This window comes from Anomaloglossus baeobatrachus, chromosome 11, assembly GCF_048569485.1.
Source record: "Anomaloglossus baeobatrachus isolate aAnoBae1 chromosome 11, aAnoBae1.hap1, whole genome shotgun sequence".
NCBI lineage: Eukaryota > Metazoa > Chordata > Amphibia > Anura > Aromobatidae > Anomaloglossus > Anomaloglossus baeobatrachus.
The window spans coordinates 47,837,407-47,864,989 of NC_134363.1; the positions used below are offsets into that span (position 1 = coordinate 47,837,407).

Genomic DNA, 27,583 nt, shown 5'->3' on the forward strand with positions numbered 1-27,583 from the left:
GAATGTAGTCCAATACTCATATAAGATTAATCACTATCTAAAAAGGGTTGTCACACTGTGCTAAGGGATACGTTGAAGCTACAAACAGTGTAGCTTCAGAGTGCAGTTAGCAGGCAAACCACCAGATGGCAGTAGAGTAGACAGTAAACCAGGTTAGCAGCAGGAGGTCTCGTCAATAGCACAGGGATAATCAAACTGTGGTCAGGTGATAGCCGAGGGTCGGATGCCAGGAAGTCATCTATGCAACACAGAGGAGAGATGGAGAAGAAGTTAGTCACAAGGATAAAGGTCAGATGCCGGGAAGTCCAAGTACAAACAAGGGAGGAGGACAAACAGGTCGGGACCAAGATAAGACAGACAGGGAAGGGTACACATTAGATAGGAGCGGGTAGTCAGGGACCGAGACAGACAGACGAACAAGGAGAGTATGGGTCAGAACAAGGTAGCTAGGAGGCAGGACAGATCAGGTAATTCACCAGAGCCAGTAACACACGCTGCAGAGCATAAACGATCACTGGCACTGAAGCGGAGGTGCAGCACCTGGATATAGTGTACCGGAAACCAGAGTGAGGCAGGGAGGAGTTAACCCCTGACATGACCAAGCCATAGCTGGGTGAAATAATCAAACCACAGCAGCTGATACAGACCTGGATCATGACAAGGGTACTCCCATCTCCAAGATCTTATCCCAATATGTAGTTGGGCAACAGTTCTGGTGGACATGCCTGCAGTCAGCAGCCAACTGTACACTCCCTCAAAACTTGCAAAATCTGTGACCTCGTGCTGTGTGAAAAAAATTCCCCTTTTTTGAGTAGCCTTTTATTGCGGCCAGCCTAAGGCACACCTGTTCAATAATCATGCGCTCTATTCAGCATCTTGATATGCTGCACCTGTGAGGTGGATGGATGATCTCAGCAAAGGAGAACTCACTAACACAGATTTAGACAAATTTGTGAATAATATTTGAGAGAAAAAGGCCTTTTGTGTAGATAGAAAAAGCCTTAGATCTTAGAGTTCAGCTCATGAAAATTGGGAGTAAAATCAAAAGTGTGTTTTATATTTTTTCTTAGTGTATATTGACAACTTTATCAAGTTTAGCTACCTTACAGTGCCTTAAATGTACTGTACTGAGCATAATTGAGACTCAGCCATACAGCTGACATCTCATTGCCACACCTGAGGTTGAAACAAACTCTGATTCATGGTTATTTAACCATATAGGATATAGTATCTATTCTCCTCCCACTAGCTCAGAGTCTATTGCAAATTAAGAGCTAGAGCCTGCAAATGGGAGATGTGGTGGAAATGCAGGACGCATGAGATATAATGGACAAAAATAGTTTTTCCCCATGTACACACACAGTACAGCTTATTCAGAAAATGTGCTTGAAAGTACAGTTAAGCGTTTTGGGAAATAGAGAAAACAGACAGAGTTAGACACAGAAAGAGTGTGCTAAGTTTTCTAACAAGTCTTTTACCTCATCCCAGAGATGTATTCACATCTACACTGCTCAGGACTGCTTTATAGTTTATTCCATGCTGCTCAAATTTCTCCCTGCCCTAAGAATAAAGAACTGGACTCCCTCTTGGTGGGCTGTGCTTGGGAGACAAAATAGTAGCTACTCACCCCCCACTAGCTCAGTGCCTATGGTAAATTAAGAGCTAGAGCCTGCAAATGGGAGACATGGTGGAAATGCAGGATGAATTAGATATAATGGACAAAAATAGTTATTCACCATGTACACACACAGGACAGCTTATTCTGAAAATTTGGTTGCAAGTACGGTTACACGTTTTGCGAAGTAGACAAAACAGGCAGAGTTTAAGAAAGAAAGATTGTGCTAAGTTTTCTAACAAGTCTTTCACCTCATCCTAGAGCGGGATTCACATCCACACTGCTTAAAATGCACCAATTTCAGGTGTTTGATGATTCTATTTTAAAGCTCTTTCATCCAGGTTTACACAACCTATAAGTTGTCTTACTTTGTGTAGAATATTAGCGCATTGCCTTGCGTCTTAAACCACACCCCTTTCTCAATAAGCCACACCCCTTTTCTGCAAGGTTGGCCAAGGAATAATAAGTGTCTAAAACACATCTTAAATTGGGGCTAGTCAATAAAGGAGTGTTTTTGATGCAAATTATTTGAGAACTCTGGTTTGATAAATATGTTCCATTGTTATATTACATTGAGTTGCGCTAAGTGAGAAATTCTACTCTGCTAATTTGGCTTGTGTCCACATGTGTCGTCTATATATCTTAAGGTTCTTTACAAGTAAAAGATTTCTATGCCTGGTCTCCTTCAATAGTCCCTTGTGTCCCTCCCTTCTTTACTTTATACTTCAACTTTGTGTGTTCCTAGAATCATAGACGAACAAACCGCAAAGATGAATGACAGCAGTTTAACAGGTTCCTAAAGTAGGACTTGTCAAGAACGGCAAGGTGTTGGCTGTGAGTCTGTAGCATCACCTTATGCTCCACTGCTTCTATGATCCATTAATGCTATTATGAAATACTGAGAAGGTAATACCGCAGAGATGTGATCAATGATTGCACCTGTTTTTTTTAACAATTTATTTTATATTATTTTTTATTTTATTATGTGATTATATGTTTGTACCTGGATTTTATAACAATTTATTTAATATTTTTTATTCTATTATATGATTTTCTCTGGATTTTATAACAATTTATGTTATTTTTTTATTTTATTATGTGATTATATGATTGTACCCGAATTTTATAACAATTTATTTTATATTTTTTTTAATTTGATTATGTGATTATACCTGGATTTTATAACAATTTATTTTAGATGATTTTTTTATTTTATTATGTGATTATATGATTATACCTGGATTTTATAACAATTTATTTTACATTATTTTTTATTTTATTATGTGATTATACCTGGATTTTATAACAATTTATTTTATATTTTTTTATTTTTTTATTATGTGATTTTATGTTTGCACCTGGATTTTATTTATTTAATATTATTTTTTTTTATTTTATTCCATGATTGTCCCTGGATTTTATAACATTTTATTTTATATATTTTTTTAATTTTATTATGTGATTATACCTGGATTGTATAAAATTTATTTTAGATTATTTTTTATTTTATTATGTGATTGTACCTTGATTTTATAACAATTTTTTTTTATTCTATTATGTGATTATATAATTGTATAGAAAGGAAAAAAGATTCAGCTCACCTGCCAGCCAAACTGCTCAAATCCTTAGGGTGCAAGGGTCCGCTGGTAGGTCCACGCCAGCATAGGATAAGCAACGGCAAAATTGAAGGAAAGGATCCAGCACAAATTCCTTATCGATAAAAAGTTTTTCTTATTCTTTATTGAAGTATTAAAAGCAAAAACAAAGGGAGACCGAAGATTGGAAACATACATTAAAGCATGGGTGCACTTTTGTTTTTGCTTTTAATACTTCAATAAAGAATAAGAAAAACTTTTTATCGATAAGGAATTTGTGCTGGATCCTTTCCTTCCATTTTGCCGTTGATTATATAATTGTACCTGGATTTCATAACAATTTATTTTCTATTATTTTTTATTTTATTATGTGATTATACCTTGATTTTAAAACAATTTATTTTATATTATTTTATTTTAATTATGTGATTATACCTGGATTTTAGAACAACTTATTTTATATTATTTTTTATTTAATTATGTGAGTATTCCTGAATTTTATAAAAATGTATTTTATATTATTTTTTATATTATTATGTAATTATATCTGGATTTTAGAACAATTTATTTTATATTTTTTTATTTCATCATGTAAGTACTGTATACCTGGATTTTAGAACAGTTTGTTTATATCATAGATTAAATTTATTTTAGATTATTTTTAATTTTATTATGTGATTATATGATTGTACCTGGATTTCATAATAATTTTTTAATATCATTTTTTTATTTTATTATGTGATTATACCTTGATTTTATAACATTTTTTTTATTTATTTATTTTATTATGTGATTATGTAATTGTACCTGGATTTTATAACAATTTATTTTATATTATTTTTTTATTATGTGATTATATGATTGTAACTGGATTTATTAATATTATTTTTTCATTTTATTATGTGATTATACCATGATTTTATAGCAATTTATTTTATATATTTTTTTTCATTTTTATTATATGATTATACCTGGATTTTATAACAAATTATTTTATGTGATTTTTTTTATTTTTTTTATTTGATTATATGATTGTACCTGGATTTTATAACAATTTATTTAATAATATTTTTTATTTTATTATGTGATTATACCAGGATTTTATAGCAAGTTATTTTATATATTTTTTTTTTAATTTTTATTATATGATTATACCTGGATTTTATAACAAATTATTTTATCTTATTTTTTTATTTTATTTTATTTGATTATATGATTGTACCTGGATTTTTTAACAACTTATTTAATAATATTTTTTTATTTTATTATGTGATTATACCAGGATTTTATAGCAATTTATTTGTGATTATACTGTATGATTGTGCCTGAATTTTAAAACAATTTATTTTATATGTATTTTTTTAATTTTTATTATATGATTATACCTGGCAGCGGGGAAGGGGCGCCGATTCTCATGCACTGCTTTGCATGGACGCCCGCAGCGGCTGCGGCAAGGAGAGCAGGGGGGAGCGGGGGGTGTCATTGAAGATGGTAGCAGCGGCAGCGGGGGGATTGGCACCGGTACTCACATGCTCTGCATACACTCACACAGCTCTGCCGGCGGCGGGGGGAGAGCGGGGCTGGGTAGAGCGGGGGGAAGGGGTGTCATTGGGGACGGTAATTCACCGCTGCACGCCGCTCCAGCTAACGGCACTGTTCTAGGATCTGTTAGGATGGTACTGCTTGCTCTTTCAGATCCTGGCTGTAGCGTGGGCTAAGGAAAAATGGCGGCTGAACACACCCACGGCTGTGAATTGGGCAGCCCACATAGGCGTTACCATTTCACAGTGGGACAGTTGTAATAGAACTAATGGGGTCGGAATCCGACCACTATCGCCTATGTCCATGAGATGCTATAAATCGAGCCTGCACTGTCGTGCTGGAACTTGGAATGTAAAATGGCAGCCCCCATTGCCAGCTTTCCAGGATTATAAAAACTGAAAGACCTCTTTATTTAAAGCAAGATAACATTATACCTGCATGTTATCTTACAAGTAATCAGTGTTTGGATTATATAAATCCGCGACACCTTCCCTTTAAGGGATGAAGTTGTACTGTACTATATGGTAGTACATCTTATGCAATACCATATTCTTTAAGAGTATGCTATAATATAGTAGCTAACATTATGCTTTTGTTAGGTTATCCTAACCCATTGTACACTATGCTATCTAATATATAAAGCTGAATGTGTGTGTATGTATGTGCGTGTGTATGTCTGGGATTGGCATCTTCACCGTCACAGCTACAGCCACAAAATTTTGCACACTCACACGTCTGGACCCCGAGAGCGTCATAGGCTATGTTTTGAGGGGAAATTTTAACCCCGCGCTTTAGTTATTCGCCAAAAAACCTGCCTCCATTAAAGCGAATAGAGCTGGGAGCCACAGTGCAGCCAGAACTTCAGAAGAATGCGCAGCCACGCCCTTATATGGAATGTTGGCGTGTCACAATGCAGCCAGGGAAAGAGACAGACACAGACAGTGAAAGAGACAGACATAGAAAGGGTAAGAAACAGACATAGACAGGGTAAGAGACAGACACAAAGAGACAGACACAGACAAAGAGACAGACTGACAGGGAAATAGACAGACAGACAAAGAGACAGAGACAGACACAGGGAAACAAACAGACAGGGAAAGAGAGGGAAAGAGACAGACAGTATAAGAGACAGACAAAGACAGGTAAAGAGACAAAGAGACAGACACAGGGAAAGAGACAGAGGGAAAGAGGGAAAGAGACAGACAGAGAAAGAGAGGGAAAGAGACAGACAGGGAAAGAGAGGGAAAGAGACAGACAGGGAAAGTGACAGAGATAGATAGACAGACAGGGAAAGAGATAGATGGACAGGGAAAGAGATTGAGACAGACGGAGAAAGAGTCAGAGACAGTCAGAGACAGACAGACAAAGAGATAGAGAGAGACAGAGAGATAAATACAGAGGGGGAGACAAACAGAAAATGGGAGAGAAACAGAGAGACAGTTACTATCCCGGGCATTAATATATTCTATTTATACATTCTATCCTGGGAATATTAATACATTCTATTTTGTTAACAACAGTTATTAACCCGGGCGAAGCCGGGTAGTACAGCTAGTGTAATATAATACTGTACTATGCTGCTCATGTTGTGCTATACTATACTATGTCATATTTTCCTATGCAACTCTGGAAAAAAAATCAGAAACTTGTGTTTTTGCAAATATTATTTCAGTTCCTTCTTCTGGTGGACGTGCTTCCTTCTTCCTTCTTTTTTATGACGTGACTACTAGGTTCTGTAATCGTAACCATTTGGGCTTCATTATACAGTCTTGGAGTTGGCTGACAATAATGTACTTACTAGGTAAACAATGGAAGAGGAGTAAGGAGAGAGGACGCAGGGTATTCTTACAGGTGAGAACGGAGGTAATAACTATAAAATATTGGGGACGGGTTAGGACACTATCTACAAACTTTGTTTATGTAGTGAAAAAGTTGCACAACTTTTTTTAGTTCTGTCTGTAAACTGTTCAGTGGATGGGACTGAGCTGCAGTGCTAGCCTTTTTTTTCTAATATTGGACAATGACGTTAAATCCTCCAGCATTGGGGCAGCTGTCTCTTAAGAAGCCGGTTCAGCTCCTGAGCCTGCTCCATAGACCGGAATGTATGTCACAGGTCATAAGGAGTTAAAAAGAATCTGTCAAATATTGCAGAATAGAGCAATGTAAAACCATTCCAATGATAACTTTTTTGCTTCTATCTGGTACTTACCATCCTCTAAAATTCAACTTTTATTTGTTAGCTTTGCAAGTGCACTTGCAGTCTATGATCTCTTGCATTTGCGGTCTATAATCCCTTGCATGTACAATCTATGTTCCCTTGCACTTGCAGTCTATGATATATTGCACTTGCAGTCTATGATCCATTGTATTTACAGTCTATGATCCCTTGCATTTGTTGTCTATGATCCCTTGCACTTGCAGTCTATGATATATTGCATTTGCAGTCTATGATCACTTGTATTTACAGTCTATGATCCCTTGTATTTACAGTCTATGATCCCTTGTATTTGTTGTCTATGATCCCTTGCACTTGCAGTCTATGATTCCTTTCACTTGCAATCTATGATCCCTTACACTTTTAGTCTATTATCTTTTGCACTTGCAGTCTATGATGCCTTGCACTTGCAGTCTATGATCCCTTCCACTTGCAGTCTATAATCCCTTCCACTTGCAGTTTATGATCCCTTGCACTTGCAGTCTATGATATCTTGCACTTGCAGTCTATGATCCCTTGCACTTACAGTCTATGATCCCTTGCACTTACAGTCTATGATCCCTTGCACTTGCAATCTATGATCTTTTGTACTTTCAGTCTATGATCCCTTGCATTTGCAGTCTATGATCCCTTGCACTTGCAGGCTATGATCCCTTGCACTTGCAGGCTATGATCCCTTGCACATGCAGTCTATGATCCCTTGCACTTGCAGTCAATGATCCCTTGCACTTGCAATCTATGATCCCTTGCACTTGCAGTCTATGATCCCTTGCACTTGCAGTCTATGATCCCTTGCACTTTCAGGCTATGATCCCTTGCACTTGCAGGCTATGATCCCTTGCACTTGCAGGCTATGATCTCTTGCACTTGCAATCTATGATCTTTTGTACTTGCAGTCTATGATCCCTTGCACTTGCAGTCTATGATCCCTTGCACTTGCAGTCTATGATCCCTTGCACTTTCAGGCTATGATCCCTTCCACTTGCAGGCTATGATCTCTTGCACTTGCAATCTATGATCTTTTGTACTTGCAGTCTATGATCCCTTGCACTTGCAGTCTATGATCCCTTGCACTTGCAGTCTATGATCCCTTGCACTTTCAGGCTATGATCCCTTCCACTTGCAGGCTATGATCCCTTGCACTTGCAGGCTATGATCTCTTGCACTTGCAATCTATGATCTTTTGTACTTGCAGTCTATGATCCCTTGCATTTGCAGTCTATGATCCCTTGCACTTGCAGTCTATGATCCCTTGCACTTGCAGTCTATGATCCCTTGCACTTGCAGTCTATAATACCTTGCACTTGCAGGCTATGATCCCTTGAACTTGCAGTCTATGATCCCTTGCACTTGTATTCTATGATCCCTTGCACTTGCAGTCTTAGATCCCTTGTATTCGCAGTCTATGATCCCTCACCCTTTTCGCTGCCGTCACCGGCACACCTTCATGATTGCTAATAAAGACAGAGGTTCTAGTATATTGTCACCTTTGCTCTCTACTGTAAATTAAGAAGCGGAGAAAAATGTAGAGGAGTCGAGGACTACAATGCACTTGTGAAGCTAATTTGCATAAATTTGAATAAAAGTCAAATTTCAGGGCAAGGTCAGCACCAGATAGCTATGAAATAGTTTACACTGCACTATCCTGTGACAGTACCTTTGCTTGCTTATAGCAAGTGTTACAGAGATTCCATTTAAAGCGAATCCATCAGAATAGTATACAGCCCTGTGTAAAGGCTATGGAGATGTTAGAGGTTGTCTTCAGTTAAAAAATAATGCACTTCATTTCAGCCTGTAATTCTCACACCTTTTGACACAATCCCGATATTCAGTTTACAGCATAACCCAAGTTTCTGATTTTTTTTCCTAGTGGGAGTGTCCCTTCCAGTAATATAGGCTGGATGTGAGCGGTGAATGTCTCTCCCAATAATAGAGGCTGGATATCAGCTCTATGTGTCTCTCCCAGTAATATAGGCTGCATGTGAGCTTTGTGTGTCCCTCCCTGTAATACAGGCTGGATATGAGGTCTGTGTGTTCCTCCCAGTAATATAGGCTGGATGTGAGCTCTGTGTGTCTCTCCCAGTAATATAGGCTGGATGTGAGCGCTATGTGTCTCTCCCAGTAATATAGGCTGGATATGAGGTCTGTGTGTTTCTCCCAGTAATATAGGCTGGATATGAGGTCTGTGTGTTTCTCCCAGTAATATAGGCTGGATATGAGGTCTGTGTGTTTCTCCCAGTAATATAGGCTGGATATGAGGTCTGTGTGTTTCTCCCAGTAATATACAGTTAGGTCCAGAAATATTTGGACAGTGACACAAGTTTTGTTATTTTAGCTGTTTACAAAAACATGTTCAGAAATACAATTATATATATAATATGGGCTGAAAGTGCACACTCCCAGCTGCAATATGAGAGTTTTCACATCCAAATCGGAGAAAGGGTTTAGGAATCATAGCTCTGTAATGCATAGCCTCCTCTTTTTCAAGGGACCAAAAGTAATTGGACAAGGGAATCTAAGGGCTGCAATTAACTCTGAAGGCGTCTCCCTCGTTAACCTGTAATCAATGAAGTAGTTAAAAGGTCTGGGGTTGATTACAGGTGTGTGGTTTGGCATTTGGAAGCTGTTGCTGTGACCAGACAACATGCGGTCTAAGGAACTCTCAATTGAGGAAAAGCAGAACATCCTGAGGCTGAAAAAAAAAGAAAAAATCCATCAAAGAGATAGCAGACATGCTTGGAGTAGCAAAATCAACAGTCGGGTACATTCTGAGAAAAAAGGAATTGACTGGTGAGCTTGGGAACTCAAAAAGGCCTGGGCGTCCAAGGATGACAACAGTGGTGGATGATCGCCGCATACTTTCTTTGGTGAAGAAGAACCCGTTCACAACATCAACTGAAGTCCAGAACACTCTCAGTGAAGTAGGTGTATCTGTCTCTAAGTCAACAGTAAAGAGAAGACTCCATGAAAGTAAATACAAAGGGTTCACATCTAGATGCAAACCATTCATCAATTCCAAAAATAAACAGGCCAGAGTTACATTTGCTGAAAAACACCTCATGAAGCCAGCTCAGTTCTGGAAAAGTATTCTATGGACAGATGAGACCAAGATCAACCTGTACCAGAATGATGGGAAGAAAAAAGTTTGGAGAAGAAAGGGAACGGCACATGATCCAAGGCACACCACATCCTCTGTAAAACATGGTGGAGGCAACGTGATGGCATGGGCATGCATGGCTTTCAATGGCACTGGGTCACTTGTGTTTATTGATGACATAACAGCAGAAAAGAGTAGCCGGATGAATTCTGAAGTGTACCGGGATATGCTTTCAGCCCAGATTCAGCCAAATGCCGCAAAGTTGATCGGACGGCGCTTCATAGTACAGATGGACAATGACCCCAAGCATACAGCCAAAGCTACCCAGGAGTTCATGAGTGCAAAAAAGTGGAACATTCTGCAATGGCCAAGTCAATCACCAGATCTTAACCCAATTGAGCATGCATTTCACTTGCTCAAATCCAGACTTAAGACGGAAAGACCCACAAACAAGCAAGACCTGAAGGCTGCGGCTGTAAAGTCCTGGCAAAGAATTAAGAAGGAGGAAACCCAGCGTTTGGTGATGTCCATGGGTTCCAGACTTAAGGCAGTGATTGCCTCCAAAGGATTCGCAACAAAATATTGAAAATAAAAAATTTTTTTTTGGGTTTGGTTTATTTGTCCAATTACTTTTGACCTCCTAAAATGTGGAGTGTTTGTAAAGAAATGTGACAATTCCTACAATTTCTATCAGATATTTTTGTTCAAACCTTCAAATTAAACGTTACAATCTGCACTTGAATTCTGTTGTAGAGGTTTCATTTCAAATCCAATGTGGTTGCATGCAGAGCCCAACTCGCGAAAATTGTGTCACTGTCCAAATATTTCTGGACCTAACTGTAGGCTGGATATGAGATCTGTGTGTTTCTCCCAGTAATATAGGCTGGATGTGAGCGCTGTGTGTCTCTCCCAGTAATATAGGCTGGATATGAGGTCTGTGTGTTTCTCCCAGTAATATAGGCTGGATGTGAGGTCTGTATGTCTCTCCCAATAATATAGGCTGGATGTGAGGTCTGTGTGTCTCTCCCAGTAATATAGGCTGGATGTGAGCTCTGTGTGTCTCTCCCAGTAATATAGGCTGGATGTGAGCTCTGTGTGTCTCTCCAGTAATATAGGCTGGATGTGAGGTCTGTATGTCTCTTCCAGTAATATAGGCTGGATGTGAGGTCTGTGTGTCTCTCCCAGTAATATAGGCTGGATGTGAGGTCTGTGTCTCTCTCCCAGTAATATAGGCTGGATGTGAGCTCTGTGTGTCTCTCCCAGTAATATAGGCTGGATGTGAGCTCTGTGTGTCTCTCCAGTAATATAGGCTGGATGTGAGCTCTGTGTGCCTCTACAGTAATATAGACTGGATGTGAGCTCTGTGTGTCTCTCCCAGTAATATAGGCTGGATGTGAGGTCTGTGTGTCTCTCCCAGTAATATAGGCTGGATGTGAGCTCTGTGTGTCTCTCCCAGTAATATAGGCTGGATGTGAGCTCTGTGTGTCTCTCCCAGTAATATAGGATGGATGGGAGGTCTGTGTGTCCCTCCCAGTGATATAGGCTGGATGTGAGGTCTGTGTGTATCGCCCAGTAATATAGGCTGGATGTGAGGTCTGTGTGTCTCTCCCAGTAATATAGGCTGGATGGGAGGTCTGTGTGTCTCTCCCAGTAATATAGGCTGGATGTGAGGTCTGTGTGTCTCTCCCAGTAATATAGGCTGGATGTGAGCTCTGTGTATCTCTTCTAGTAATATAGGCTGGATGTGAGATCTGTGTGTCCCTCCCAGTAATATAAGATGGATGTGAGCTATGTGTGTCTCTCCCAGTAATATAGGCTGGATGTGAGGCCTGTGCGTCTCTCCCAGTAATATAGGCTGGATGTGAGCTCTGTGTGTCTCTCCCAGTAATATAGGCTGGATGTGAGCTCTGTGTGTCTCTCCCAGTAATATAGGCTGGATGTGAGGTCTGTGTGTCTCTCCCAGTAATATAGGATGGATGGGAGGTCTGTGTGTTCCTCCCAGTGATATAGGCTGGATGTGAGGTCTGTGTGTATCGCCCAGTAATATAGACTGGATGTGAGCTCTGTGTGTCTCTCCCAGTAATTTAGGCTGGATGTGAGCTCTGTGTGTCTCTCCCAGTAATATAGGCTGGATGTGAGTTCTGTGTGTCTCTCCCAGTAATATAGGTTGGATGTGAGCTCTGTGTGTCTCTCCCAGTAATATAGGCTGGATGTGAGCTCTGTGTCTCTCCCAGTAATATAGGCTGGATGTGAGCTCTGTGTGTCTCTCCCAGTAATATAGGCTGGATGTGAGCTCTGTGTCTCTCCCAGTAATATAGGCTGGATGTGAGCTCTGTGTGTCTCTCCCAGTAATATAGGCTGGATGTGAGCTCTGTGTGTCCCTCCAAGTAATATAGGCTGGATGTGAGGTCTGTGTGTATCCCCCAGTAATATAGGCTGGATGTGAGGTCTGTGTCTCTTCCAGTAATTTAGGCTGGATGTGAACTCTGTGTGTCTCTCCCAGTAATATAGGCTGGATGTGAGATCTGTGTCTCTCTCTCCCAGTAATAAAGGCTGGATGTGAGCTCTGTGTGTCTCTCCCAGTAATATACGCTGGATGTGAGCTCTATGTGTCTCTCCCAGTAATATAGGCTGGATGTGAGATCTGTGTGTCCCCCCCAGTAATATAGGCTGGATGTGAGATCTGTGCGTCTCTCCAGTAATATAGGCTGGATGTGAGCTCTATGTGCCTCTACCAGTAATATGGGCTGGATGTGAGGTCTATGTGTCTCTCCCAGTAATATAGGCTGGATGTGAGGTCTGTGTCTCTCTCCCAGTAATATAGGCTGGATGTGAGGTCTGTGTCTCTCTCCCAGTAATATAGGCTGGATGTGAGCTCTGTGTGTGTCTCCCTGTAATATAGGCTGGATGTGAGCTCTGTGTGTCTCTACCAGTAATATAGGCTGGATGTGAGCTCTGTGTGTCTTCCAGTAATATAGGCTGGATGTGAGCTCTGTGTGTCTCCCAGTAATATAGGCTGGATGTGAGCTCTGAGTGTCTCTCCCAGTAATATAGGCTGGATGTGAGGTCTGTGTGTCTCTCCCAGTAATATAGGCTGGATATGAGCTCTGTGTGTCTCTCCCAGTAATATAGGCTGGATGTGAGCTCTGTGTGCCTCTCTCCAGTAATATAGGCTGGATGTGAGATCTGTGTGTGTCTCCCAGTAATATAGGCTGGATGTGATGTCTGTGTCTCTCCCAGTAATATAGGCTGGATGTGAGATCTGTGTGTCTCTCCCAGTAATATAGGCTGGATGTGAGGTCTGTGTGTCTCTCCAAGTAATATAGGCTGGATGTGAGCTCTGTGTGTCTCTCCCAGTAATATAGGCTGGATGTGAGATCTGTGTGTCTCTCCCAGTAATATAGGCTGGATGTGAGCTCTGTGTGTCTCTCCCAGTAATATAGGCTGGATGTGAGCTCTGTGTGCCTCTCTCCAGTAATATAGGCTGGATGTGAGCTCTGTGTGTCTCTCCCAATAATATAGGCTGGATGTGAGATCTGTGTGTCTCTCCAGTAATATAGGCTGGATGTGAGATCTGTGTGTCTCTCCCAGTAATATAGGCTGGATGTGAGCTCTGTGTGTCTCTCCCAGTAATATAGGCTGGATGTGAGCTCTGTGTGTCTCTCCCAGTAATATAGGCTGGATGTGAGCTCTGTGTGCCTCTCTCCAGTAATATAGGCTGGATGTGAGCTCTGTGTGCCTCTCTCCAGTAATATAGGCTAGATGTGAGCTCTGTGTGCCTCAGTAGCCTATCTGATTGGGGTTTTTCTCTATATTAATGTCATTCACCTTCATCACTCTTGGCGTTTGTCCTAGTTGTTGCACAATTGTCACACTTCCGTTTCAGCCTCAAAAGTCACAATGCAGCAGTGATTATAATTATATACACTAGAAAATATACATATATAGATTCAGTAAGTACCTAAGTACAAGGGACACGAGAATACACAGCATCTGTGCTAGGAAATTACACAACTTGTAATAGTATAAGTATCATATGATATCCTTAGACATTGCATTAGCGTAATAAAAGGCTCAGTAGAACCACAATGCATCAGCAAAGAATATGTCTGTCTGTCTTAAGCTATTGTTTTTTTGTGGCATAAGTCCTTAAGGTAAGAGGGTGGTGATCTTGTTTTTAACCCTCTTATGGATACACTGTGTCACCTAAAATAGTCCCTCCCTGCTTACACTCTCCCTTTCAGTCCTTTCTATATCTCCACTTTCAGACCATGGTCTTAAGAGCCTTGACGCTCCCTCGAATATTTTTCGTACCCCTCAAGGGTTTCAGCCATAAGGGTTCTTGTCTTTGTCAAGTTCCCCTCTGTCGCCACTCCTTGCATCTCAAGATTTAAAGGGGTTGTTCAGTGCCTAGCAATTGAGAAACTATCCCCAGGAGTGGTCACCAATGTGAGATCAGGGGGGGTTCAACACCCAGCAAACTTAACGATGAGCTAAAAACTAAGCAATGTACGCGGGAAGAACGGGAGCCTAGTGGCCGGTGCTGGGTACCACTACAGGAGAAGATTTTGTCTCATTATTAGGGTTACCGGATGTTAGACCTCCACCGATCTCATATTAATGAATTATTCAATAGATAGGTCAGAAAGATTAGGAAAATTTGGGTTATTCGGGTTAGTTTCTCTTCAAGACTTAAAGGGATTGTCCACTATCTTGTGGCCAGTGCTGGGAACCGTTACAGGAGAAGATTTTAGCATATCATTAGGGGTACCGGGTGTTGCACCTCCACCGATCTCATACTAATGACTTATTCAATAGATTGGTCATTAATTACTTGATTCTGGGCAACTTCTTTAAAGGGGTTGTCCACTACTTTTACATTGATGGCTTATCCTTAGGATAGGTGACCAATGTCTGGTTGGCCAGGGTCCTGACGATCAGCTGTTCCCGGTCCCGGCGGCGGCAGCAGACAGCCGGGAATTCTCAGTTGTGGCGCTACTCTGTCTTCTGATAGTGGTGTAGCCAGGTACTGCACATCCGCCTCCTATTGATTAGAATGGGAGGCCGATGTGCAGTACCGGGCCACAGCCACTATCAGAAGACAGAGCAGCGGCGGAACTGAGCATTTCCGGCTGCCTGCTGCCACCGGGACCAAGAACAGCTGATCGGCATGGATGCATGTTGTCGAACCCCAGCCGATCAGACATTGATGATCTAGCCTAAGGATAGGCCTTCAATGTAAAAGTAGTGGACAACCCCTTTCAAGAAGTTGCCCAGAACCAAGTAATTGATGACCAATCTATTGAATAAGTCATTAATATGAGATCAGTGGAGGTCCAACACCCGGTACCCCTAATGATATGCCAAAATCTTCTCCTGTAATGGTAGTCTTGAAAAGAAACTAACCCCAATAACCCATATTTTCCTAATCTTTCTGGGTATTGGATTCCAAATATTTGGAATACTTGGTTGCCTGAGTTTTAACCTAGTCAGGATTAATTTTTTGTGCACCGATATGGACACAACACAATATTCCAAGCAGTCATGTCATTCACGCTATAACCAGAACATAGCCATGCCTGTCTAACCCTAATCTTATTTGCTTTGGCAGCAGCTACCTAGCACTGATTGATACAGTTATGGGTCTTATCAACTAAAATTCCTCAGTCTTTTCAATGTCAGTTGTGCCCAGGCATTTCCCCATTAATAAGTTATCTTGGCACCATTCCCATGTGCATAACCTTATTTGTTAGGATTAAAACTCCATTGCCACTTCGCTTTCCAATCCGTTAGCATATTCGGATCCATTCTGTAACATAATACTGTCCTTTGTAGTATATACTTTACACAGTTTAGTATTATCTTAAAATCTTGATATTTTACTATGCAATCCATCTGCAATGTCAATTGGAAATAAAATAAAAAGATAAGGGCCCAATACTGACCCCTGTGCTACCCCACTTATAAGTATGTTCTGTTAATCATCACCTTCTCTTTTCTATCACAGCAAGTTACTTACCAACTTACACACATTATTCCCTAATCTGATTATTCTCATTTTATATATCAAACTTTTAGGTGCCACAGTATTGAAAAGAATCAAGATATAAATCATCCAACAACCCATCCCAGTTATATGTGCACAGAAATCATAGGGCTCTATATCAAAAGTGTGAATTGCCGCCCCCCCCAAACAAACAGAAAATGAGTGGGTTCACAGTACTGCTACAATACTGATTTCATGGCATCATCACATTATGATGTCATATGATGCACCCACAGTGCCCTTCTGCATATTGTAATGGTCCCAAAGATGCCGACCAGGCTGTATAATGCCCCTACAGTGCACTCCGCCTAAACGGAATGATGCTCCCACATTGCTCCCACCACACATTATGAAACCCCCACTAGGCTTCCAATGCAGTATTCCCTTGTTAGGATTCCAATACAGTATGCCCCCGCTAGGATTCCAATGCAGTATGCCCCCACTAGGCTTCTAATACAGATGCCCCCGTTAGGATTCCAATACAGTATGCCCCTTCTAGGCTTCCAATACAGTATGCCCCCACTAGGCTTCCAATACAGTATGCCCCCACTAGGCTTCCAATACAGTATGCTCCAGCTACGCTTCCAATACAGTATGCCACCGCTAGGCTTCCAATACAGTATGCCCCCGCTAGGCTTCCAATACAGTATGCCACCGCTAGGATTCCAATACAGTATGGCCCCACTAGGCTTCCAATACAGTATGCCCCCACTAGGCTTCCAATACAGTATGCCCCCACTAGGCTTCCAATACAGTATGCTCCAGCTACGCTTCCAATACAGTATGCCACCGCTAGGCTTCCAATACAGTATGTCCCAGCTACACTTCCAATACAGTATGCCCCCACTAGGCTTCCAATACAGTATGCCCCCGCTAGGCTTCCAATACAGTATGCCTCCGCTAGGCTTCCAATACAGTATGTCCCCGCTAGGCTTCCAATACAGTATGCCCCCGCTAGGCTTCCAATACAGCATGTCCCCGCTAGGCTTCCAATACAGTATGCCACCGCTAGGCTTCCAATACAGTATGCCCCAGCTACACTTCCAATACAGTATGCCCCCACTAGGCTTCCAATACAGTATGCCCCCGCTAGGCTTCCAATACAGTATGCCCCCGCTATACTTCCAATACAGTATGCCCCCACTAGGCTTCCAATACAGTATGCCTCCGCTAGGCTTCCAATACAGTATGCCTCCGCTAGGCTTCCAATACAGTATGTCCCAGCTACACTTCCAATACAGTATGCCCCCACTAGGCTTCCAATACAGTATGCCCCCGCTAGGCTTCCAATACAGTATGTCCCCGCTAGGCTTCCAATACAGTATGCCACCGCTAGGCTTCCAATACAGTATGCCCCAGCTATACTTCCAATACAGTATGCCCCCACTAGGCTTCCAATACAGTATGCCCCGCTAGGCTTCCAATACAGTATGCCCCCGCTAGGCTTCCAATACAGTATGCCCCCGCTATACTTCCAATACAGTATGCCCCCGCTATACTTCCAATACAGTATGCCCCCGCTAGGCTTCCAATACAGTATGCCCCCGCTAGGCTTCCAATACAGTATGCCCCAGCTATACTTCCAATACAGTATGCCCCCACTAGGCTTCCAATACAGTATGCCTCCGCTAGGCTTCCAATACAGTATGCCTCCGCTAGGCCTCCAATACAGTATGCCTCCGCTAGGCTTCCAATACAGTATGCCCCTGCTAGGCTTCCAATACAGTATGGCCCCACTAGGCTTCCAATACAGTATGCCCCTACTAGGCTTCCAATACAGTATTCCCCCACTAGGCTTCCAATACAGTATGTCCCAGCTACACTTCCAATACAGTATGCCACCGCTAGGCTTCCAATACAGTATGTCCCCGCTAGGCTTCCAATACAGTATGCCCCCGCTAGGCTTCCAATACAGTATGTCCCCGCTAGGCTTCCAATACAGTATGCCCCCGCTAGGCTTCCAATACAGTATGCCCCCGCTAGGCTTCCAATACAGTATGTCCCCGCTAGGCTTCCAATACAGTATGCCACCGCTAGGCTTCCAATACAGTATGCCCCAGCTACACTTCCAATACAGTATGCCCCCGCTAGGCTTCCAATACAGTATGCCCCAGCTACACTTCCAATACAGTATGCCCCTGCTAGGCTTCCAATACAGTATGCCCCAGCTACACTTCCAATACAGTATGCCCCCGCTAGGCTTCCATTACAGTATGCCACTGCTAGGCTTCCAATACAGTATGCCCCAGCTACACTTCCAATACAGTATGCCCCCGCTAGGCTTCCAATACAGTATGCCACCGCTAGGCTTCCAATACAGTATGCCCCAGCTACACTTCCAATACAGTATGCCCCCACTAGGCTTCCAATACAGTATGCCCCCGCTAGGCTTCCAATACAGTATGCCCCCGCTAGGCTTCCAATACAGTATGCCCCCGCTATACTTCCAATACAGTATGCCCCCACTAGGCTTCCAATACAGTATGCCTCCGCTAGGCTTCCAATACAGTATGCCTCCGCTAGGCCTCCAATACAGTATGCCTCCGCTAGGCTTCCAATACAGTATGCCCCTGCTAGGCTTCCAATACAGTATGGCCCCACTAGGCTTCCAATACAGTATGCCCCCACTAGGCTTCGAATACAGTATGCCCCCACTAGGCTTCCAATACAGTATGTCCCAGCTACACTTCCAATACAGTATGCCACCGCTAGGCTTCCAATACAGTATGTCCCAGCTACACTTCCAATACAGTATGCCACCGCTAGGCTTCCAATACAGTATGTCCCAGCTACACTTCCAATACAGTATGCCACCGCTAGGCTTCCAATACAGTATGCCACCACTAGGCTTCCAATACAGTATGCCCCAGCTACACTTCCAATACAGTATGCCCCCACTAGGCTTCCAATACAGTATGCCCCCGCTAGGCTTCCAATACAGTATGCCCCCGTTAGGCTTCCAATACAGTATGCCCTCGCTATACTTCCAATACAGTATGCCCCCACTAGGCTTCCAATACAGTATGCCTCCGCTAGGCTTCCAATACAGTATGCCTCCGCTAGGCCTCCAATACAGTATGTCCCAGCTACACTTCCAATACAGTATGCCTCCACTAGGCTTCCAATACAGTATGCCTCCGCTAGGCTTCCAATACAGTATGCCTCCGCTAGGCTTCCAATACAGTATGCCTCCGCTAGGCCTCCAATACAGTATGCCTCCGCTAGGCTTCCAATACAGTATGCCCCCACTAGGCTTCCAATACAGTATGCCTCCGCTAGGCTTCCAATACAGTATGCCCCCACTAGGCTTCCAATACAGTATGCCCCCACTAGGCTTCCAATACAGTATGCCTCCGCTAGGCCTCCAATACAGTATGCGTCCGCTAGGCGTCCAATACAGTATGCGTCCGCTAGGCTTCCAATACAGTATGCCCCCACTAGGCTTCCATTACAGTATGCCTCCACTAGGCTTCCATTACAGTATGCCTCCGCTAGGCTTCCAATACAGTATGCCTCCGCTAGGCCTCCAATACAGTATGCCCCCGCTAGGCTTCTATTACAGTATGCCCCCGCTAGGCTTCTAATACAGTATGCCCCCGCTAGACTTCCATTACAGTAGGCCCAAAATACAGTATAATGCCGGACAGTACGTTTAATATAGTATAATGCTTCCAGAGTTCTCCCAATGCTGTATGATGCCCCTTGTACCCTCAATACAATATGTTGCTCCCACAGTCCCCCCAATATAGTATGATGCGCCCACAATGCCTCCCAATACCATAAAATGCTGCAACCATACCCCCAAAACTGTATATTGCTTTCAAGGCTCCGGCAAAATATAGTATGATGCCCCCTCAGTAGCCCCCAATATTGTATGGTGCCCTTCCTCTCTTCACAGAATAAATATACGGGTCCTCATATCCACAATATTAGCCTTCAGTTTGTGTTCTGTGTAGACTGAGGCTTAAGCAGATTGAGGTTAGATTGAGGTTAAAGCAGAGAATTCAGGGATGCCTGTCTTGTCACAGTCCGATCTGTTGTTTATTTTCTATGTTTGTTTAAGAAGCAGGACCCTTATCATTGCTAGACTATAAAGTCACACGCACGGCAGTCTGGCAGGCCCCCTCCTCGCTGTCAATGTACAATTTCTATTGAGAGCCGGTGTGGGCGGGGTCAGCTCTCTCAGCTCAGCTACATGGCTAAATCTAAAAATTCTGATTGTGTCAGAACAGCTGAACTCAGTAATTTAAGTGATACATCATTGGATTCAGAATCTCTTTACCTACATCATGCTGCTCTCAGATGAAGTAGCAAAAACCTGCTGACAGATTCCCTTTAACGCACCTTAAAGTGAATGTGCCAACAGAGCACTTCAGAAGAATACCCCTACCATGCCACCCGCCAACCCAATTGCCAGGTATCGGTGCACTGCTGATGTTTGACGGTTCAGGGTTCAGCTTCAGGCCCGAACAGTGCGTTCTCCAATGGAGCATTTGAGGAACAGCGGAGAGCTGACGTTTCAGAGTTTGCAAGCTTTATGGCAAAGAGCGTGCAATCACTGCACCCATTGCCTCACATTCTGCTGCAATTCTATTTTTTACTGCTCATTGCCTAGGTTACCGACCACTTCTGAAGTCTATCAACAGTGGCCGGTAACCAAGGCAATGAGCAGTATACAATAGAATTGAAAAGGTACCGAACAGAGATTATAATTTGGATAAATGGCAACGTGGCTTTGTAATTTGAACAATTTATGATGCCAAGACAATCTTTTTAATATGTGTAGTGTGTACTAAATACTTAAAGGGAATCTGTCAGCTATTTTTTGCCATTTAATCTGAGAGCAGCATAATGTCAAGGCAAAGACCCTGATTCCAGTGATGTATCACTTATTAGGCTGTGTGGTGTAGCTTCCATGCAATCAGTGTTTCATCAGGAGGAGATTATCACTGCTGGACTAGGTGTCACATGCAAGTCAGTCAGTCTAATCTGTGTAATCTGCCTCCACCATTGATTGGCTTCTTGCTGACAATGTACACAGGAAGCTGCCAGTCAGTGGTGTGGGTGGAATTATACAGAGCTCATTATTCGAAGAAATGCTACATCTACAACAGAAGAAACAGGGAATCCAAGAAAACTGCCAATCAGGCTAATCTGTAGAATCCGCCTCCTCCATTGATTGGCTGCTTGCTGACTATGTACACAGGAAGCTGCCAATCAGTGATGTGGGCTAGGGTGACCGGATCTCATAGGGGGGGGGAAATGTCGGAATCTTGTTCGTCTGGACCCCACAAAAACAATTCTCCTTTCCAGATATTGAGATAGCCAAAATTTGAGCTCAATCAAACGACGTTAACCCGTGCCACTCGTTGCTCAAAGTTTAAAAAAATCAAAATTTTTGGACAAAAAGCTGACATATGGAGCCATAACTCCAGAACGGTAAATAATAAAAACACGCTTAATATCTCAAAAGACAGCTAATGTTGTTCTTCAAAATTTATATGTTACACACATTTGTGTTCATTTTTCGTCGTCAATTTAAGATGTCTTAGGCTAGTTTCACACTTGCGTTGAACGGCATCCGTTGCATTGCGTTGTGTAACGGATGCAACGGATGCTGCAAAACAACGAAATCCGTTTAGATTTTTTTTTATTTTTACAGTTTTACCGGCGGCAGACTATTGTGAACGATCAACTGATCGCTCCCAGTAGCCGGCCGCCGGGTGATCAGCTGATCGCTCCCTGCAGCCGGCTGCCGGGTGATCAGCTGAGCGCTGTCACTTGCTGGCCGCCGGGTGATCAACTGATCGCTCCCTGCAGCCGGCCGCCGGGTGATCAGTTGATCGCTCCCTGCAGCCGGCCGCCGGGTGATCAGCTGATCGCTCCCTGCAGCCGGCCGCCGGGTGATCAGCTGAGCGCTGTCACTTGCCGGCACCCGGGCATGCCGGGGGCCTGTCGCTCAGCTGAGCGCTGTCACTTGCCGGCGCCCGGGCATGCCGGCGGCCGGTCGCTCAGCTGAGCGCTGTCACTTGCCGACGGCCGGGCACTCAGCTGAACGTTCGGCCACCGCGAGCCAAAGTAAAGTTTGTGATTTAAAAAAAAAAAAAGAGCATGCGCAGTGAAATCCAGAGGATTCCGCTGCTCAAAACAACGTTACATGCTGCGTTCCTCCCGCTGGGTGGAAGCAACGGAGCGTCGCCCAGCGGAAGCAACGCAGGTCCTTTTGGTACAATCCGTCACCCATACAAGTCTATGGGAAACAGCGGAATCTGTTAACGGATTCCGCTGTTTTCCAAAAGGGCGGATTGTAACGGAAGGAAAACAACGCAAGTGTGAAAGTACCCTAAAGAAGAAGAAAGTTCTGTGCGTGCCATTTCTGTTTTCCTAGTTACAATTTATTGTAAAGCTTGGTTCAATGCTCCAAAAGCTCATCTTGCGCCAAAGCAAGGTTTAGGTATTTTGCATAGTCTGTTAAGGCTACTTTACACACTGCGATATCGGTCCCGATATCGCTAGTGTGCGTACCCGCCCCCATCTGTTGCGCGACATGGGCATATCGCTGCCCGTGCCGCACAACATCGCCCAGAGCCATCACACATACTTACCTGTCCGGCGACGTCGCTGTGACCGGCGAACCACCTCCTTTCAATCGCAGCGGAGGGGCGGAGATGAGCGGGACGTAACATCCCGCCCACCTCCTTCCTTCCGCATAGCGGCCGGGAGGCAGGTAGGGAGACGTTCCTCGCTCCTGCGGCGTCACACGCAGCGATGTGTGATGCCGCAGGAACGAGGAACAACCTCGTTACTGCTGAAGTAACGATTTTTGGGAATTAGGACCCGTGTAGCCGATTAGCGATAAATCACGCTTTTGCGACGATTTTACATCGCTGAACGCTGTTACACAAAGCTATATCGCTAACGATTGCGGAAGTGCGTCACCAAAACCGTGACCCCAACGACAAAATTCGGGCGATATCGCAGTGTGTAAAGCCCGCTTTAGACTATAAAGAATGTGACAACGAAATAGCCCTGACCACATTTTCAAACCATTTGTGGTATTTGAATGCAGAGTTGGTGGGATTATCGTTTTTTGATCCCACCATTGCAGACGATGAAAAGTTGTTAATGGCTAATAAATTGCTCAGGAGCACAGATGAACCATCAGAGCACGCTAGGGTTGTAAATCCAAAAGTTAGGAAAGAAAAATTAAAAGAGGTAGTTGATGGAGGATTGGTAAACTCACTTACCAAAGAAACATTTACATTCTTTGACCGATTTAATATAAAAACAGATTTCCTAAGGCTAAGTTCACATTTCCGCTAAAATGTATCAGTCGAAATCCGCTGCTATGGTAAACAACGGAATCCGTTTAGCGGATTCCGTTGTGTCCCATAGACTTGCATTAGTGGCGGATTGCGACTGATGACCCTGCGTTGCGTCCGTCGTTTTTTGACTGCCCGCCGGGCGGGGAGCAACGCAGAATGTAACGTTTTTCGGACCGTTGAAAACAACGCACCACGCAGAAATTCGTCGCCATCCGTCACACTTGCAATGTATGCCTATGGTGCTGGATTCTGTCGTAATCCGTCTTACGACGGAATCCAGCGCTGGATTCCGTCATGCTCTACTGAGGCATGGCTATGGCATGTTTGGCACGCCCACTAGGCTGTCCCAAACACAAACGGATCATGACTGATCCGTCAAAAAAAAAACGGATGCGCAGCGGATGTAACGGACGCAACTGATCCGTTTTTTTCACAGGATTCCTGTGAAAGGAATCCTGTGAAAAACACATCAGTTGACATTTAAAAAACAACTGATCCCTTGCTGACTGACCTGACGGATTGAAAACAACGGAAGTGTGAACTTAGCCTTAGATAACTATGTAAAATTATCAACTCATGTAGGTACTACGTCTGTATCTTTTCTGTGTCTGTTTTGTATGTATTATATACCTCATTTTTATATTTTAAAATAAAAAATGTCATTAGACTTATCAGTATTACTTGTTTTTTTGTTATATTTCTACTTTAAACTCAAAAATATACCAAAAACCCCCCCAAAATTTATCACTTAATAACAAAATATACGAAGTACGCTCCTAGTGGTACCAGGTCACGTTCTTGGGGCTAAAAGCTGTTGTAACTCAGTTTGACTTAAAATAACAACAATTATGTATAAAATATAAATTTTGAAGAACAACATTAGCTTTCTTTTGAGATATTAAGCGTGTTTTTATTATTCACCGTTCTGGAGTTATGGCTCCATATGTCAGCTTTTTACCAAAAGTTTGGATTTTTTCAAACTTTGAGCGACGAGCGGCACGGGTTAACGTCGTTTGATCGAGCTCAAATTTTGTCTATCTCAATATCTGGAAAGGGGAATCGTTTTGTGGGGTCCAGACGGACAAAATTTCGACATCGATTTTTTGCGGTCACCCTAGTGTGGGCGGAATTATAAAGAGCTCATTATTCAGAGAACTCCTACAGTCTACAACAGAAAAAACAGAGATTCTAAGAAAGCTGCCAATCAGGCGAATCTGTAAAATCGGCCTCCACCATTGATTGGCTGCTTGCTGACTATGTACACAGGAAGCGTCTAATCAGTGGTGTGGGCGCAGTTATACAGAACTCATTAGTGCATGCCCTCATCATCTCCTGCCTGGACTACTGCAACCTCCTGCTCTGTGGCCTCCCTTCCAACACTCTTGCACCCCTCCAATCTATCCTAAACTCTGCAGCCCGCTTAATCCTCCTCTCCCCTCGCTACTCCCCAGCCTCGCCACTCTGACAATCCCTTCACTGGCTTCCCATCGCCCAACGACTCCAGTTCAAAACACTAACCATGACATACAAAGCCATGCACAACCTGTCTCCTCCCTACATCTGTGACCTAGTCTCCCGGTACCTACCTGCACGCAACCTCAGATCCTCACAAGATCTCCTTCTCTGCTCCTCTCTTATCTCCTCTTGCCACAATCGCGTACAAGATCTCTCCCGTGCTTCCCCCATACTCTGGAACGCTCTACCTCAGCACATCAGACTCTCCACTACCGTGGAAAGCTTCAAGAGGAACCTCAAGACCCACCTCTTCCAACAAGCCTACAACCTACAATAGCCCTCAGTCCAGTACACCACTGCGCAACCAGCTCTGTCCTCACCTATTGTACCATCACCCATCCCCTGTAGACTGTGACCCTCGCGGGCAGGGTCCTCTCTCCTCCTATACCAGTCTGTCTTGTACTGTTAATGATTGTTGTACGTATACCCTCTCTCACTTGTAAAGCGCCATGGAATAAATGGCGCTATAATAATAAATAATAATAATAATAATAATTATTATTGAAAGAACTGCTACATCTACAACAGGGATTCTATCTAAACTGCGCCAAGCAGCCCAGTAAGTGACACATCACTGGAATCAGGATCTAAGCACCTATATCATGCTGCTCTCAGATTACATAGCAAATGACATATTACATTTAAATGTAATTTTTGCTGCCATAAATAATATTTTATTCTTCATTCTTTCAACAGAACCAGAATTTTCATAGAAAATGAGATGGCGGAAGCTCTTCCTCTACACCACGATACTTATTCTCGTTTTGAACACCCTACATTATCTCCTTGTGGGAAAATCAGGATATATATATGGGAGTCAAAAGAGGATAATCAGGGAACCTACGGGCATGTGGACAATAGAACCGATTGGACGACTTGGCAATTTAATGGGGGAGTATGCCACGCTTTATGCCTTGGCCAAACTAAACGGGCACAACGCATATGTGATGCCTGAAATGCACTGGCCACTTTCAAGCGTTTTTAAGATTACTTTGCCTATGATGGACCAGGAAAAATTTCAGCAAATCGAATGGATAGACTTTCGTCTCCACGACTGGATGTCTCCAGAATACAAAGACATCGACTTTGAGTTTGTGCAGCTCTTGGGTTATCCTTGCTCATGGACCTTTTACGAAGAAGTGAAGGATGAAATTCTTCGAGAGTTCACGTTTCACGACAACATCAAGGAAGAAGCCAATAACTACCTCTCCAGGCTGCGGAAAGGCCGTAGGAACGTTACTTTTGTAGGAATTCACGTACGTAGAGGGGACTATCTGACCATCATGCCCGATGTATGGAAAGGGGTGGTAGCCGACAAGCAGTATTTACAGACAGCTATGGACTATTTCCGAAATAAGTACCAAAATCCTTTATTTGTAGTCGCGAGTAATGGTATGGACTGGTGTAAGAAGAACATTAACACAACCTTGGGAGATGTCCATTTTTTGGGAGATGGTGAGGAATCTTCACCAATCCATGACTTTGCTCTCTTGGTGCATTGTAACCACACCATCATGACCATAGGGACATTTGGATACTGGGCCGGATATTTGTCCGGAGGGGAAACTATTTACCTATCAAACTTCACCTTGCCAGACTCGGAGTTTCTTCAAATTTTTAAATACGAAGCAGCTTTCCTTCCGAATTGGATCGGGATTCCTGCAGACCTATCACCACTTCAGAACCAGACTGTTGATCTGACGAAAGAATAAAGCACTACAAGACCTACAAGACATCCAAATCTATGGTTATTTCAGGGATTAGCGATCACCCTATATACCTCCCTATGGTAGTAGAATTTTCTAGCTTTGTATGGGTCTACTGTCACAATTCCGATTGCGGAACATTCTGTATTGTTCTGCAATGCTCTTTTATACGTTGCTTATGGTGCAGAGCGTTTTGCAGGATGAATACTCTGCTGGTTGTTGGTCCTGGGAGGTGCTCTCGCAGATGCTTCTTGTTCCCGGTGATTGCTCTGCTTCATTAGGGAGCATGGACGCTACCAGTTGTACTTCCTGGTTACAGTTGTGCTGTTGGCTCCCGTGGTGCTCGGTGTTCAGATCTTGGTCTCTCGACTCCGGACTGCTGTTTACCCGTCTCTGCCTGTCCTCCCCTGTTTCTGTTGTGACTTCCCGGCTTCTGACCTCGGACTTCCTCCTGACCACATCCTCACCTGCTCCCTGTATTTTGTACATATTCTCCTGGAACCCTGACCTTCGGCTTGTATCTTGACCTCATTTCTGTCTGCCCCCCGTGTACTGTCATGCCCTCCTAGTTTACGATCTCGGCCTGTCTGACTACTGCTTCAGTTTCTGCATACAGGTAGTGTCTAGCGCCACCTGGTGACAGTCATCACATCTGTTAGGTATAACTGTCTGTTGTTTGTGTTGGTTACAACATTTGCTGCCAATATCTGAGTTGTTCTGTCCAGAAATTTGACGCCCTTCTGGTGGTGTCCCAAAGAGAATTTAATTAATATTTTCTTTTGTATTTACTTTTTATTTCTGCAAATATATGAAGAACAGTAGGTCCTAAAGGTCTAAAACCTGGCCTAAAACTGTCTGAAGTGCATATTTACCTATGTGACAAATTTGGGACAGATTGGTCCAGTCGTTTGGCCGTAAATTTATCTT

The 27,583-nt window shown here is 43.2% G+C and overlaps 1 protein-coding gene across 1 annotated transcript; it reads left to right on the forward strand.

Moving 5' to 3' along the window:
• The first annotated feature begins 2,364 nt into the window (after window positions 1-2,364).
• Window positions 2,365-26,702, forward strand: LOC142256162 (galactoside alpha-(1,2)-fucosyltransferase 2-like). Its single transcript, XM_075327698.1, has 2 exons — window positions 2,365-2,521; window positions 25,647-26,702. The coding sequence occupies exon 2, from the start codon at window positions 25,667-25,669 to the stop codon at window positions 26,660-26,662; it is 996 nt and encodes a 331-aa protein (XP_075183813.1). The 5' UTR covers window positions 2,365-2,521; window positions 25,647-25,666; the 3' UTR covers window positions 26,663-26,702.
• The last annotated feature ends 881 nt before the right edge of the window (window positions 26,703-27,583 follow it).